Below are 16,551 nucleotides of genomic sequence, written 5' to 3'. Positions count from 1 at the left end.
AAATAGATTTACCAGAATGAAGAAGAAAATAGAACCCAGCAAGCCTAATACAGTTAGAACGCCCCCCAGATTTTTTTGTATGTTTCCAGACGTGACACAATTATTATCATACAATAATAAATTTTCTTAAAAGCTCTCTGCTTCCTTTAATGGGTTGGAATCAGAGCATCATAAACCCAAAGTTGTAGCTATGAAATGTTATCATTTAGTGCTATTTACCCTTATAAAACTTTTCCATTTATATAATCAAGAGCATACAATATAAACTATCTTTATTTTTTATTTATAATGTTACATTTAATTATATAATTTCATTAGAAAATATTTTAACCCTCCTTTAAAATTACTGCACAATTTCCCTATTTATAGGTAATAGTTTTAACTAGTTCATTACATCGAAAACTTAAATTATTTTTTTGCTACTAATACAAATAATGCTCCAGTAAATTTTTTTCCAATGAATTTTCTGCATGAAGTTTTGTCTGCATGTTGACATAAGTGGAGTCACTAGTTTGATGAGTATGAAGCTACAGACAGTCAAATTGCTTTGCATAAAGTTGTTCCAAATTATGTTCCCGTCAGGAATATACAAACTACATGTTATAGTTTCCTCGGTATTTTCTCTTTTTAAATATTATTTTAGTTTTTATTTGACTATTTCTGAAGTTTAGTATTTTAATACTGTGTTAGCCATTTATATTTCTTCTTTTCTGAGGTGACCATTTTTGTCTTTTGCCCATTTTTCTAAATTGTATCAGTTATATGGTTCCTATATACATTTTCTATATTACTCACTTATTTTTCATATTTTTTTTCCAAATTGGATGGTTTGTCTTTTAAATCAGCTTGCTGTTTTTGAAGTAGAGGAATTTTTCACATTTTCATAGTCAAATCATTACTTCCCCTTTGTTGATTTCTTCCATTTACTTTCAGGCTTAAAAAGTCTTCCTCTCAACCAGAGATTTAATATATATACTTATATTCTTTTTTTTATTGGTCTGACCTTTTTGTATTTAATTTTTAATTGCATATATAATTTATTGTGTTATATAATGTAGGGCTGATCTTTTCTATTTGGTTTCTCCTCCTGATTCAGATAGATGTGTCTTTGCCTTGTGTTTATTTCAAGCTGAGTAGGAATTGAACTGGGCACTGTCAGAAACTTATATATGACACTCCTCCTCCCCCAGCATGCATGCGCACACACACACTTAACAGAAGATCCAGAAATTAAAATTTTGGCCAAGTGGCATCTGGGAACCCCATCTCTGCTGCTGCGGAATTCCCAGCACCAGTACATACACAAAGGGAGCCCCTCCCTTGTATTATCTGTTCCCTCTTTGGGGGAAGCTGTCCAAGGTAGAAGCAGTCATCAGTGCCTCTATCCACTGCTGGAGGGATGCCAACACTGCCAGTGTACCCTGGTAAAAGGCACCCTTTCTCCCCCCTGTGTCTGAGATAAGCACAGCCTTTACCTCTTGGAGCCAAGAGTCTGTTAGTTACCTAAGGAAGGGAAAATTTGATTTTTTTTTTCAATTTACATCCACTGGCATTATATGAAACTGAAATTACTCTTGGTTTTGTCATAAGTTAAGTCATTATCTTTATTTTCTACTGCTGATAGATATGTTTACCTATTTGATTATTATGGTTGTTATTTTAATTTTTTAAGAAATTGGGAACATGAGTCCTGGGTCCCTGGACCCATATCACAATCTTCTTTGGGATTCACCTACACTTTAAATACTGTTCTTTACGTGTTAACAGAGTTTTATTCACAGATGAAAAAGAAACAAGTAAAATGTCTACACTTCAAAGAAGTCAACAAGACTCTAGTCAAGATCTAATGTTGGATTCAAAAAAAGGTAAATTAACATTTGGGTAATTTGGTTCTCTTAGACTGTGGATCTAAAAATCACAAATAGTTCCTTTAGAATTTTGAAGGAGTAACATGTGTGTGGTTTTTTTTAAAAAAAAGTATTATTAATATCCACTTACTTTATCTTAAAGGCTACTATAATATGAACAGTTAGACATGCAGGAACACAGAAAAAATAACATGTGATATATTGTTTTTGTGAACAAGAATATTGAGAAGATAGGAGATCTATTTTTTCTGCCATTCCTGGCATGTGGCTACTGTAATAATTCACAAGATGGCTGCTAGCGTGCCAGCCATCATATCAGTGTGCAGGAAAAGGGAAAAGACAAGGGACAAAAAATTGGCATTCCATCCAGCTGAGTTGTTCCTCTTTAAATAGAAAACAAGAAGACTCACCGCCTCCCCTTCCCAAATTTTTCTTGCATCTTATCTACCAGCCATCCAAACTATAAGGGAAGTTAGGAGATGTAGTGTTTTTAGCTAGGCACATGGCTGACCCTAACAAAATCAGGGTTCTGTTACTAAGGAAAAGGAGACCAGATATTGGATAGACCACTAGCATCTTCTGTCACATTTAGTACCTTTGCCTGGCTATTTCTGCCTCCTCATGTCCTCTTTCCCTGGCTATCGGAAGATCTTGGGTTCCTGCCTCTTCCACTCTGGCTCTCCAGAAACTGCTGGCTCTCTCTATCCCTGAGAACAGACTTCTCACTTTACGACAGGGATGGCAGCAGGCAGCTGCTCTTCAAAGGTCCTTTGGGGTTTTTCTGGGCAAGGATCAATTGGGCTCTCGCATGAGACCCTGATGGATAGAGCCTTGGGGCAGCTCAGGAGGCACTATTGGAAAGGCAGAGGTAGAGGAGTCAGGTGGAGCTGCCAATCTCATGTCCCATTAGAGGAGTGGATGAATGTTTACATCATGGTGCAGCCTGTGAGCCAGCTCAGTCGTGTAAGGAAACATTCAGCACACAATGAGACAAGAATCAAGGCTAACACTTCAAAAACCAGCCTATGCCACCCTTTCTTCCATCCCCTCCAACTTGCCTACCTCCCGTCCTCTTATTGTCCCATTTAGTCTCATGCTTATAATTGGAAGTATTTATTTTGTTTTCTGACTCATTCCCTAGATGCCCAAGTTTTAGCCTGACCCCTGGAAGCCTTTGTTTCCTACGTCTTCTCCGTGGCTTCCTGAGTTTTGACTCCTGCCTGACATGACTTTTTTCATGCCTCATTCACTTTCATTCTGATGCACTGGCTTTAAGCCACTGCTCTGTTATTTTGTGATTCCTGACTTATTTCCCATCCAGTCTATTTCTCCCTTTTTCGGGCATGTGCTGCAGGAACACAAAGAGTACTTCCTTGGGTTAGGTATTTACAATCATGTTCTATTGCAAATAGCATTGTTTACTAAAATTATTAATGGCATTAATTTATTGATTTATTTTACTTTAGATGTAATAGAATATGTGATAGAGGAGGTAACTGCAGATCATCCAGAAGTTCTTTCCATAATAAAGGAGACGGTTGAAATGGCAAAGGACATGAACTTTGAACAGCCACATGAAAAAATTGCTGAAATCTTAGACGAAGTTCTCCAAGAGGTAAGAAATCCAGGCTCTTTATTTTTATCATTGATTTCACAGTAACTGAGAAAATGTTAACCTAGTATATGTACAATTATTTTAGAATCCTGTATGACAGTGTTGAAATCTGTAGCCTTCAAATTCATGTGCATTTTACAGTCAACATTGTTATGTGTAATGTACCCCAGTGAACAGTTGCTTATAAATTTTCAATAATTATCAACAAATGTGCAATATAATTTCATAGCTTTGACATTTATTCTTCATTAACTTTTATTGTCTTTAATTCAGTCCAGTTGGTTAAAAGATAGTTTATATGAAGCAAGTACCAAAGTTACTTTTTCATCTATGAGCCGGTTATTTGTAAACCAAGACAAATTTTGCTCCCTAGCTAACTAATTTCATCCAGCCACCTTGAACATGTTCATGGGGGAGATGGATGGACACACCACGGATTTTCCAATCTAAGGGGAAAATAAAGCCTCAGGTACTATGTCCTACCCATATCAAATCAGAAGGCTTATAAAGACCATATGGATCTGTTTTGTACAGAGTGCTTGGGTAAGCGTTCAGAGCAAAGTTAAAGAGAACAAATCAGTTTTGGTCGTTCAATGAACTTATGTATTTCTCTGTAATTTGAAAATGATGTAGTTTAAAATCATGAGAAGAAAAAAAATGTTCTCTGAGAGTATAGAACCACTCTGTAACACATTGGGTGAAATCCTTGAGCCCCAGGCTCTACCCAAGGCAAATTGTTATCCCCCTCTGAGCTTCCCAAAGAGATCTTTCAACTTCTATATCTCTTCAGGTTGTTCTGTCATCAATTTATTTCTTCAGAAACATTCTGAGTACCTACTGTGCTAGAGCCTGGGGACACAAAGATGAATTAAACGTAGCTCTTTCCGTTAAGGAGCTATCAGTCAGGTAGGAAAGGCTGACATAGAATCCAATAATTAACTCTCATGTGCTAAGTGGTAACTAGATATGTACAAGGTATAGGAATATCAGGAAGGTCAAGGCTATTATCTCATCCTGGGAGGTGAGACAGAGCATCCCAAAGGAGGAGATATCCAAGTCAGGGATGTCTTTAGCACTGTGAACATCCCATCCTTGCCCTTCACTGATAATTTGCTCCATTCTTTCCAGTGTTTATTCTGGAGGATACAAATCTACAGGGAGTACTACTAAAACACTTCTGATGTAGTAATATGAGTAGTGTCAATAGATGGTAAACTGTGAGTCTGGGATTGTGGGGGAGTTTAAATCACGTGGGATTTTAACATCAAAGCTCATATCAGATTGTCTTTTTCAAGAGAACAGAGACCAATGCAGGACACTGTTCTACCTGTCATCAATTTTCATGATCTCTGAGTAGGAAACCTATTTTTAAAAACTAGGTCATTACTAATTTCTTACATGTAAAGACAAAATCTTATTAAGGTATCTTTCTTAAATTAGTTTATAGATTTGATGCAATTATAATAAAAATGTCAATGTATTTTGAAAACTGACAAATGTCTCTAAAATTTATTTGGGAGAACCAATAGTTGAGAATTGGTAAGGACAGTCTGGCAAAGTATAACAGAGAGAGACTTGCTCTACCAACTAGTAAAATGTGATGTTACACTGCTTTATAAGTCTGATAATCACACAAGAACTAACAGAACCACAGAGCAGGCACAGAAACAGACCTCAGTATAGATAAAAACTGAGTGTATACTAAGGTTTACATCACAACCCAAAAGGAAAGGAAGAATTATTTAATAGTGTTGATAAAATTAACTGGTAGGATAAAAACAATTTAGATTCTCAGCTTATATCAAAATTAATTCCGTATTAATTGTTAAATGTAAAAATGGCATGTTTTTACCCAGAAGGAAGTGTAGTGATATTGAAATGATCTTAGAATGGTCAAGTACTCTAGGCACAAATGCCATGGAGGAACTCTTAGAGCAAAATCTCAATGAAGATGCTACTTAACAATGATTCCCTTTCCTTAAAAAATATACCATGAAAATCAAAATTTTAAAGCAAACATCAAACTGGGGAAAGTATTTATAATAAATATGACACATTAATTCCTCATTATAAAGATTTCTTACAAATCAAGGAAAATCTAATACCAATGTAAAAAACAGGCAAAGACGTAAACAGATTATTTCATCAAAGAAGAAATACAAATGGTTAACTGAAAAATTTTAATGTTCAAGTGTCAATAAAAATATGAAAAAAGACAATTTCTTACCTGTCAAATTGGCAAAGATTTTTTTAAAACTTATAACAATCCATACTAATGAGGCTGTAATGGTATAGTCACATAGGAGTGAAAATTGTTATAGACATTTTGGAAGCAACATGACAATGTATATAAAAAGCCTTTAAAATGTTCATTCCTTTATTCGTTTTGACCTAAAAACACTTTTTATAGGAATCTAACCTAAAGAAATATATACTTAGACAAAGATTTATATATGCAGATGTCCATCATATCATCACAATGTTATAATAAAATTATAAGTTATATAAATGTTTAACATGAAGAGGATGATTAAACAAATTAGGGTTTATTCATTTGACTAAATACTATGAAGCCATTAAATTTTTTTCAAAAAAATTGAATGAGATAGGGAAACTATAAATTATATGTTGATGTTGTTTTAATTTTCATATCTTTGAAACTTAGTAAAATTTTTTAGCCATTTATATTGTTTCCAGTTTTATTGATATATAATTGACATATAAGATTGTATTCGTTTAAAATGTACAACATAATGATTTGATATTTGTATATATTGCAAAATGATTACTACAATAAGTTTAGTTAACATGGTCACCTCACATAGTTACATTTGTGTGTGTGTGTGTGTGTGTGTGTGTGGTGAGAACTTTTAAGATCTACTCTCTTAGCAACTTTCAAATATACATTACAATATTATTAACTATAGTCACCATGCTGTACATTACATGATTAGGATTTATTTATCTTATAACTGGATGTTTGTACCTTTTGACCACCTTCACCCATTTCCCCACCTCCAGCCCTGTCTCTGGCAATCACCAATCTGTTCTCTGTTTCTGTGAATTTGGTTTTTCTAGATTCCACAAATAAGTGAGATCATGTAGTATTTGTCTTTCTCTAACTTATTTCACTTATACTTCTTCATTATAGCTTTTTTCCCCCAATTCTATTATGTGAAACATTTCAAAGTGTTAAAATTCTTTTTTTCAAAATACTCTTCATTCAGATGGAAATTCAAAAAGCAGATAATCTTAAATTCTACATAGGCCAGAGAGTTACACCAGTCTTCTTGAGATTTCTTCCCCTTTGACTTCTAATATTCTGTGATTTCCTGATGGCCCACAAACTTGTTTAAAGCCTTCAGAATTGGTATATTCATAGATCCACATCTAATCTCCATACTTGTGTTGAAGTTATTATTATTGGGTGGCAGGTAGAAGCCTTTCACATTGAAGGCTGAAAAGCAAAAAGGAAGTGAAGAGCATTGTCACTAAAAAAGGCAAACTGGGCTAGGACCTTGCTACTCAAAGAGTGGACCAAGGACCATTGTCACCTAAGAGCATGTTAGAAATACAGACTCTTGGGCCTTACCCTAGACCTTCTGAATCAGAATTTGGATTCTGTAATACTGAATAACATATAGTAAGCATGTATTGTTATATTTATTTAAGAAAGGCTTTTGCTTCCTGTTCTTAACTTTTAAAACTTATAGTTTTATTGCTTTAAAATTAAGTTTCTCTTTTAAAATTAAGTGGCTCTTTTTATTTCCTTCTGAAAGTCAGAAAAACTCAAAAGATACTTGATTAAGGTCCACAAAAGTAATATATCAAGGTAGCATCCTTTACTTGGGTAGATATGATGGTAATTTCAGTTTGCTGTTTTTCACAGGTAGTTGAAGAAAATAAGAATAGGTTTTATGGTGCCCCAAAATATGGAGGATGGATACTGGACAACTACCCTATTATGAAAGAACTGTGGCTGGTCTTAGTCGACAAAGGAATTCTACCCGATTTAGTCATCTGTTTATCAGACACAGAAAACAATGGTTGGTAAATATTTATCATGTCAATTTAAAGTGAAGTTTTTATTGCTGATAATATTTTTAGTTAAAATATAAAATGAAAAACACTCCACCTTCCCTATGTACAAATACCACACCAGTAGTCCCTTCATGACCTAGAGGTACACAAAAGGAGGCATCCATCCACTGAGTAGGTGGCCACAGATGGTGTGGGATCACCTGATGTTCCAGCAGGCCCTTACAATTATTCTTTGGAGCTGAGAATCTAACACCCCATCCCAGTCAGCATTGTAACTTCTAAATGAAAAATATATGAGGCTGAGGGCAAAACTATATATTAGTCCTTCTTCACCTTAAATGGGAAATACTAAGTACATAAAGATAGCAGAACTAAATTTTAATTGTTCTGTCACTTTGTATAAAGCTATAGTAATCAAAACAGTATGGTACCACCAGAAAAGCAGACACATAGTCCAATGGAACAGAACAGAGAGCCCAGAAGTAAACTCACACATATAATGGTCAACTAATCTTTGATGAGGGGGCCAAGAATATTCTGTAATTTTGCATCTTAAGGAAATATATTTGAAAAGAGAATTTCCATGGAGAGAATATATTATACTACCTCTTTTTATGTTTTAGTTATTTATGACATGCCCATATACACCTTCTAAAAAGGATTTAAAAATCTCTGGCATTCCTATATACTAATGATGAAAAATCTGAAAGTGAAATCAAGAAAACACTTCCATTTACCATTGCAACAAAAAGAATAAAATATCTAGGAATAAACCTACCTAAGGAGACAAAAGACCTGTATGCAGAAAATTATAAGACACTGATGAAAGAAATTAAAGATGATACAAATAGATGGAGAGATATACCATGTTCGTGGATTGGAAGGATCAACATTGTGAAAATGACTCTACTACCCAAAGCAATCTACATATTCAATGCAATCCCTATCAAACTACCACTGGCATTTTTCACAGAACTAGAACAAAAAATTTCACAATTTGTATGGAAACACAAAAGACCCCGAATAGCCAAAGCAATCTTGAGAACGAAAAACGGAGCTGGAGGAATCAGGCTCCCTGACTTCAGACTATACTACAAGGCTACAGTAATCAAGACAGTATGGTAGTGGCACAAAAACAGAAAGATAGATCAATGGAACAGGATAGAAAGCCCAGAGATAAACCCACGCACATATGGTCACCTTATCTTTGATAAAGGTGGCAGGAATGTACAGTGGAGAAAGGATGGCCTCTTCAATAAGTGGTGCTGGGAAAACTGGACAGGTACATGTAAAAGTATGAGATTAGATCACTCCCTAACACCATACACAAAAGTAAGCTCAAAATGGATTAAAGACCTAAATGTAAGGCCAGAAACTATCGAACTCTTAGAAGAAAACATAGGCAGAACACTCTATGACATAAATCACAGCAAGATCCTTTCTGACCCACCTCCTAGAGAAATGGAAATAAAACCAAAAATAAACAAATGGGACCTAATGAAACTTCAAAGCTTTTGCACAGCAAAGGAAACCATAAAGAAGACCAAAAGACAACCCTCAGAATGGGAGAAAATATTTGCAAATGAAGCAACTGACAAAGGATTAATCTCCAGAAATTTACAAGCAGCTCATGCAGCTCAATAACAAAAAAACAAACAACCCAATCCAAAAATGGGCAGAAGACCTAAATAGACATTTCTCCAAAGAAGATATACAGACTGCCAACAAACACATGAAAGAATACTCAACATCATTAATCATTAGAGAAATGCAAATCAAAACTACAATGAGATATCATCTCACACCAGTCAGAACGGCCATCATCAAAAAATCTAGAAACAATAAATGCTGGAGAGGGTGTGGAGAAAAGGGAACACTCTTGCACTGCTGGTGGGAATGTGAATTGGTTCAGCCACTATGGAGAACAGCATGAACGTTCCTTAAAAAACTACAAATAGAACTGCCATATAACCCAGCAATCCCACTACTGGGCATATACCCTGAGAAAACCAAAATTCAAAAAGAGTCATGTACCAAAATATTCATTGCAGCTCTATTTACAATAGCCCAGAGATGGAAACAACCTAAGTGCCGATCATCGGATGAATGGATAAAGACGATGTGGCACATATATACAATGGAATATTACTGAGCCATAAAAAGAAACGAAATTGAGCTATTTGTAATGAGGTGGGTAGACCTAGAGTCTGTCATACAGAGTGAAGTAAGTCAGAAAGAAAAAGACAAATACCGTATGCTAACACATATATATGGAATTTAAGAAAAAAAAATGTCATGAAGAACCTAGGGGTAAGACAGGAATAAAGACACAGACCTACTGGAGAACGGACTTGAGGATGTGAGGAGGGGGAATGGTGAGCTGTGACAGGGCGAGAGAGAGGCATAGACATATACACACTAACAAACGTAAGGTAGATAGCTAGTGGGAAGCAGCCGCATGGCACAGGGATATTGGCTGGGTGCTTGTGACCGCCTGGAGGGGTGGGATAGGGAGGGTGGGAGGGAGGGAGACGCAAGAGGGAAGAGATATGGGAACATATGTATATGTATAACTGATTCACTTTGTTATAAAGCAGAAACTAACACACCGTTGTAAAGCAATTATACCCTAATAAAGATGTTAAAAAAAAAAAAAGGATTTAAGATGGTCTCTTAAAGAATCTGGGCTCTATTTAAATAAATGCTTAAAGGAAAATATATTTGGATATAGATATAAATAATCTTTTCATTGTTATTTTCCAAAATATATCTCACTATATTTTATCGAGCTTCAAAATTAACATTGTTCTCTTTGTGTTTCAGGAAAATATTTATTTAATAGACTGTATTTAGAGAATAAACAAGAAATTGACTCTAAGATTTTAGAAAGGTTATTGGATGAACTACTAAAGAAAAGAAAAGAGGAAGAAGCGGCAAGGTAAAATCTGCCTGGCACAATAAACTGGGTTAATTAACCTCTTATAGCTGTTAAATATGTACTTACAATTTATATTTATGAAATGTCTTTAGCATCAAAATGGTGGCCTACTAACTAGATCCAGTTCTAATTCTAAGAAAAGCAGTAATTTCACAAATACTTCCATAATCTCTAAAGTACAGAGTTGTGGCTGTTTTCACAGCCCCACATCAGACATTCTAAACCAAATATCTACTTTCCAAAGACACTGTAAAAAAATGAGCACAGGGAAGATATTTTTTTCTACCATGTTTATCTGTGACTTAAATATTATAATTTTGCTATCTAGAATCCACAAATGAAAGAAATAATATAATAAAAAGTGAAAATACACTTGTGTGATATGACTAAAATCCAAAGCCTAAGTTCTACATAAGGAAAGAGCAAGACTACTTATTATAATTGACAGGTTCAACATCAAGAGCTCATTCTCTAATCTGGGTGCAATGAAGAACATTTCAAAATGTGGACACACTTCCATCTGTTCATGGCTGGGGTCAAGACTAAACTTTAACTATCAAGTTCTTCAGACTGGAAAATAAAGTAGAAAAAGAAAGAGTGTCTTAATGTGCTAATTGTTCTTCCTTCCTGAAACAAGCTCTTTAGACACTAAAATTTTTCATTAGTCCACTGAGATTCCTACTTCTCCAAGCGTTAAAGGCTGAGACATTCAAAAACTAAATTTATTTATATTAACCCATTAAACCTCCCACTATTAATGATGACACCTATAGGAGCTTTCTCAAATGTTATTTCCTTTTCCCCTTCAGATACTAGCAATTTGTGCTGGGACTTAGGAGAGCTCTTTAAACTCTAGGAATTATGGAGCTGGGAAGTGGGTATTTGTTGGGGGGGGGGATAACTGATAACTGTGTGTCAGAGGATTTTGTTATTTGATGTTCATTGTTCACCTAAATTGGCCGTTCCTTTATGAACTTAACACGAAAATACATAAAGTATAATTTAGATTAGTTAATAAAATTGTTTGTAAAATTGACTAAAAGTATTAAGACAATAATTACAAACTTATTACATTTACTTTTAGCTTTTAAAAGTTCTGTTACAAATGGAGCTACAATTTGCTAGGATTTAAGGGATTACCTAATTTTTTTCCAGTGTATGAGAAATAGTCAAATATTTAAGAACATATGAAGCTATTGACATAACAGTAAAACGAAGTTCATGTGATTTCTAGGCTGAAGGTTTGCTACATTTTAAGTAGATAATTTAAAATACATTTAATCTATAAGGTTTTTTTTAAAGGAAAAAGACATCTCCACTGTCTCCCAACTCTTAAGTTTCACCTCCCTCTTACCGTATGGAATTTTCCGAGCTATCTCTATAATCAATTTTTACTTCTTTTGATTCTAAATTTTTATGTCTTTATAAACTTCTTAATGGAAAAGACTTGCCCAGGTTGAAGCAGACTTTTCTCCATTTCTCTATGTTGCTTTTTTCTCATATACTGCAGAAAATGAAATTTAAAACAATTTTTTTTAAAAAATGGTCAGAGATGCATTTAAAGGCCTTGCAACTTGGTTGGACAAGAGATAAGAATAACAGGATTTAGAATTACATCTTTGGCCATATATCTACAGACATGCTGATTCTAGATTTTCCAACATCAGTTTTCAAATGTATGAGTCAAATGCAGAATAATTTCTGTTATCACCATTTGTCTTTGACTGTCTATCCAAGTAGTATATAGAAGTAGCTAGAAACTGGCAGCAAAATTCTTCCTCCTTCTTGTCAGGTCTTAGATTCTTAGCAGCAGCATACAGTACCCAGGTTTTGGATGAGGAAAGTCTCACAAAAGAGCCCTACCTGACTAAGTAGAAGGATTGCCAGTTCACACAAAACAAAGTAGGGAAGGCATGCACAAACAATGTTCAGTAGTCTCAGAAGTCTGGGGCATGAACAAAGAGAACTCGAATTACACCAAGACCTCAGTCTGGATCACAGACTGTATCTAGAACACAGTGAGCGAACACCCCCTATTAACAAGAAACATGCTTGTTGGGAGGAGAGGTGTAGTAATATCTTTGAAGAGAATATATTAAAGATTTTCAAAGAAAGGGGAAAAAGAACACACAAAAAAGCACTGAATATGAGAGAATGACCAACCTATAGAACGGTCTGAAGAAGACTGCCCCAGAGTGGGCTGTTGAGATGAATGGGCTCTACTCCACTTAACTGGTCCCCTGTTTGTGAATACTTGATACAGTTTTTTTGATGTTATTTTTAAAGATGCAGTCAACATTCTTATACATGCTTCTTTGTGCAGTAGTATGCCAGTACTTGAGGGCTAAATTCCTAGATACAGAATTTCTAGGTCAAAGGTATGCATGTTTTAATTTTTAATAAATAGTCTTTCTCCATCATTTTACTAACTTTCCTTATACCTGTCTTCATCATTAAGGCAGGTTTAGTCCTTGAACCCTAATGAAAGACAGATTCCCTCCAGATATTTGTTTCCCTATCCCAAGTCTTTTTAAATTTCATCATTACTATATTAAAAAGAAAATAAATCAGAAAATAATTTTTCTGGTTACAAAGGTAAATTTACAAATTTTCTACTTATTCATATGGAAAAATTTTTAAAGTGCAAAAAATGTGAAATAAAGTTTAAAACTCTCAGAATGCCACCATCTAGAGATAATTACTATTAACAGTTTGATTCATTTTATTCTTGTCTTTTAATCATCATTTATATACATTTTAAATACAAAAGTAAATTTGTATTATACGTAGTTTTATATTATACCTTTTTTCATTTAACTCTATGTTGTGAACACTTCTCATTTAATCAGAGGGAAAATGATACAAATTATCCCAGCTTGGAGTTAGACAATCCTTTTTTAATTTTTCCAGGTTTCCTAATTAATAGCCAAAGTTTTTAAAATACAATATTTCAACTTTTCTTACAAAAAAAAAAACCCAAAATTTCTGAAAACTAACTAGCCTCAGTATGAGTAAATTAAACTTTTACATTATAAAGTAAAAAGTATAATGAATATTATAAATGACCTACTCTTTAATTTTACCATTATAAGCCTTAAATTCTATAATATTGTGAGATATCTGAATTTCCAAAGATAACTAAATTTTGGACCTTTTCATTTCAGAAAAGCCGAAGAAGAGACATTGAGAATAGAAGAAGAAAATCAAAAGCTATTGGAAGCTATGCATGCGAAAGCAAAAGGCAAACATAAGATTATATGATTAATAATATGCCATTTGATTTTGTATTGTGACTGCCAACAGCTGCAGTACTTCCAGTGAATTATAGACAGGGTGACCTTATTTCCCAATTTGCCCATGAGAGTCTAGGTTCATACCCAGGTTCCTGAAGTATTTGTTTGACCCCCCTCTCATTCCCATAGTGTTCCAATTTGGATAATAAATTATATGGTCACAGCAGTACTGGATTCATAGGAAAAGGAATCCTGACACAGATACCTACTCATCCACCCTGTAAGAGGGGTACACAGTAGGACAGCATGTGCAGCGCGTCTTCAAAGGGTTGCGCTTGTCACAGGTGACATGGCTGTTGGAATTACTTCTATTAAAAGGATCCTGTAGGAGTTGAGAAAACAGCTAAACTCTTACTATACCCATTGTCTTTATACTTAAACTTCCATCTCCATTATAGAAGAACTTACTCTAAAAATTTCTTTTAAGACTGGAGTTTTAAACCTGGGGATAAAATTCAGAGGTCTGTGAATTTGAATGGGGAAATAATTATACTTTATTTTTTACTAACCCTTAACTGAAATTTTGTATTTTACTCACCTAATAATTAATATAGGCTACAAACCACAATAGTATTAGCAGCACCTTGACTTTGTCACCAGTAGAAACAAAGATATTTTCATATCTCATTCCAGTTTTAGATGTCTTGTTTATGTGTGTCACTATTCCAAAATTATGGTAGTTATTCAACCAGTTGCTAGTTCTTGTTACTTAATGCATTAGCAAAGATGCACACATTTCCTATACCACAAAAAATTTTTTGATATCTTGATAGCTGTATTCAGTATAATTGGCTTCTTATTTTATTTTATGAGATTGAAAGCATTATTCTAAGAAGGAATCCATAAGTTTCACCAGACTGACAAAGCCGTCCGTAGCTCAGAAGAGTGAAGAAAGTCTGTTTCAGTGTTCCATTGCTGTGCAGCCAGCCACCCCCAAACTGTAAAACAACCACTATCTTTATTCTGCACAAAATTCTGTGGGTCAGGACTTCTGGCCGTGCTTCTCTCTGCTCCCGGAGGACCTTGGTTCTGGTTTTGAGTGTTCACCTTGGAAGGGGCTCCACCAGCCCCTGTCAAGCCTTCAGATTGACCTCTGCAACTCTAATTGACATATTCACTGTGACTTCATGAGAAATCCAGAGCCAGAACCACCAACTAAGCCACTCCCAAATTCCTGACCCCAGTAATTGCGAGGGCAATATGTGATTATTGTTATTTTAACCACTAATTTTGGGGGTAATTTATTATGAACCAATAGATAACTAATACAACATATACATGAAGCAATAGATAACTAATACAATATACACTTAATCAAAAATCACAGATAGTACAAGGATCTTAGAACACTTTTCAGTTCATTCCTGACTCACATGGAACACAGATTATCCAGTAGGGTTCTAGAAAAGTTTTCAAACTTTTTACATTTTTCAGCATCATTATATAAATTCATTTTATATATACACTTTATAATGTACCTAATGTGGATAAGAACACAACTTACAGATAACCAAATATATGCGTGTTGGAGGTATATGATAAGTTTTTTTTTTACTATAAGAGATACTCAGCTAAAAGACATTTTGAGTTTCTGGAGTAGAGTATATATAACTTCATCTCTCACCCTAGTAGAATTCAGCAAATGATGCTACCTCCTTGTGATCCTACATATAACACAAAAGATTCACCACATTCCAACTCACATACTTGGAAGCCACATGCTTGGCAATCCTGGTCAGACTTCAAGTTATAAGGACACTTCAGGATGCTTTTTTCTTTGTGCTTAATCACCCCAATTTAGATTAAAAATCCAGGTGCCAGAGGTATCTCATAGCCCTAGAATGTGATTCTTGGAAGGTACTCACTGGGCAGGGGGCAGGGGAGGGAATAATTCCCACAAGAGTCCAGAAAACAAGCTCATTTAGTTTTTCATATCTTTACATAGAAAATACCTTGTTTCAGTCAATTTAAAAAATATATTAAAGAAAATTGAAGAGTCAATTTAAAAAATATATTAAAGGGAATTGAAGAGATGGGTTTTCTAACACCACCATTTACCCCATCTTCTTCCTCAAAGACTTCTATGCATTTATTTCTTATAGGTGTCATCAGCAACTATGTAAAACTTGGAGTGATGTTTTTTAAATTTTAGCATACTGATCAACATACTCTATTATAATTTGTAACTAGCTGTGAGAAAATATATAGTCTAGGCTAGTGCTGCCCAGTAAAAATAAAATGCAAGCCACATACATAATTTTAAATTTTCTAGTAGTCACATGAAAAGAAAAAAGAAACAAGTGAAATTAATTACAATCATCCCTCGGTATCCATGAGGAATTGGTCCCAGGACCTCCACGGATACCAAAGTCCATGAATGCTCCAGTCCCATATATAAAATGGCATAGTATGTGCATGTAACCTAAACGCATCATCCCGTATACTTTAAATCATCTCTAGATAACTTATAATAACTAATAAAATGTAAATGCTATGTAAATTGTTGCCAGCATGCAGCAAATTCAAGTTTTGCTTTTTGGAACTTTCTAAAAATTTTTTTCAAATATTTTCAATTCGTGGTTGGTCGAATCCACAGATAACAGAACCTGAAGATTCAGAGAGCCAACTGTATATTTTATTTAATACATTATATCCAAATTATTATTTTAACATGTAATCAATGTAAAAATTATTGATATATTTTTACATTCCACTTTTCATACAAAGCCTCTGAAGTCCATTGTGTATTTTATACTTACAGCACATCTCAGTTTGGACTAGCCACATTTCAAGTGC

At 34.5% G+C, this 16,551-nt stretch overlaps 1 protein-coding gene across 4 annotated transcripts in view; it reads left to right on the top strand.

Annotated features, from left to right (window-relative positions):
• AK9 (adenylate kinase 9) overlaps nt 1–16,551 on the top strand; it is a 121,303-nt gene that overhangs the window by 46,254 nt on the left and 58,498 nt on the right. For 3 of the 4 annotated variants that reach the window (XR_009558739.1, XM_060283563.1, XM_060283561.2), the window contains exons 14-18: nt 1,782–1,865; nt 3,335–3,483; nt 7,373–7,529; nt 10,348–10,462; nt 13,627–13,703. Coding sequence is in view for 3 of the 4 variants with exons in the window: in XM_060283563.1 (XP_060139546.1) it covers nt 1,782–1,865; nt 3,335–3,483; nt 7,373–7,529; nt 10,348–10,462; nt 13,627–13,703 (582 nt within the window). In the remaining variant the exon portion in view is untranslated. Of the gene's footprint in view, nt 1–1,767; nt 1,866–3,334; nt 3,484–7,372; nt 7,530–10,347; nt 10,463–13,626; nt 13,704–16,551 lie in introns of those variants that run through there. The other variant, XM_060283562.1, reaches the window with a different exon arrangement.

Source organism: Globicephala melas, chromosome 14 (assembly GCF_963455315.2).
Source record: "Globicephala melas chromosome 14, mGloMel1.2, whole genome shotgun sequence".
In the NCBI taxonomy this organism is placed as follows: domain Eukaryota; kingdom Metazoa; phylum Chordata; class Mammalia; order Artiodactyla; family Delphinidae; genus Globicephala; species Globicephala melas.
Note: the sequence above shows the minus strand (reverse complement) of the source record. Positions and strands in the feature narration are given on the sequence as shown.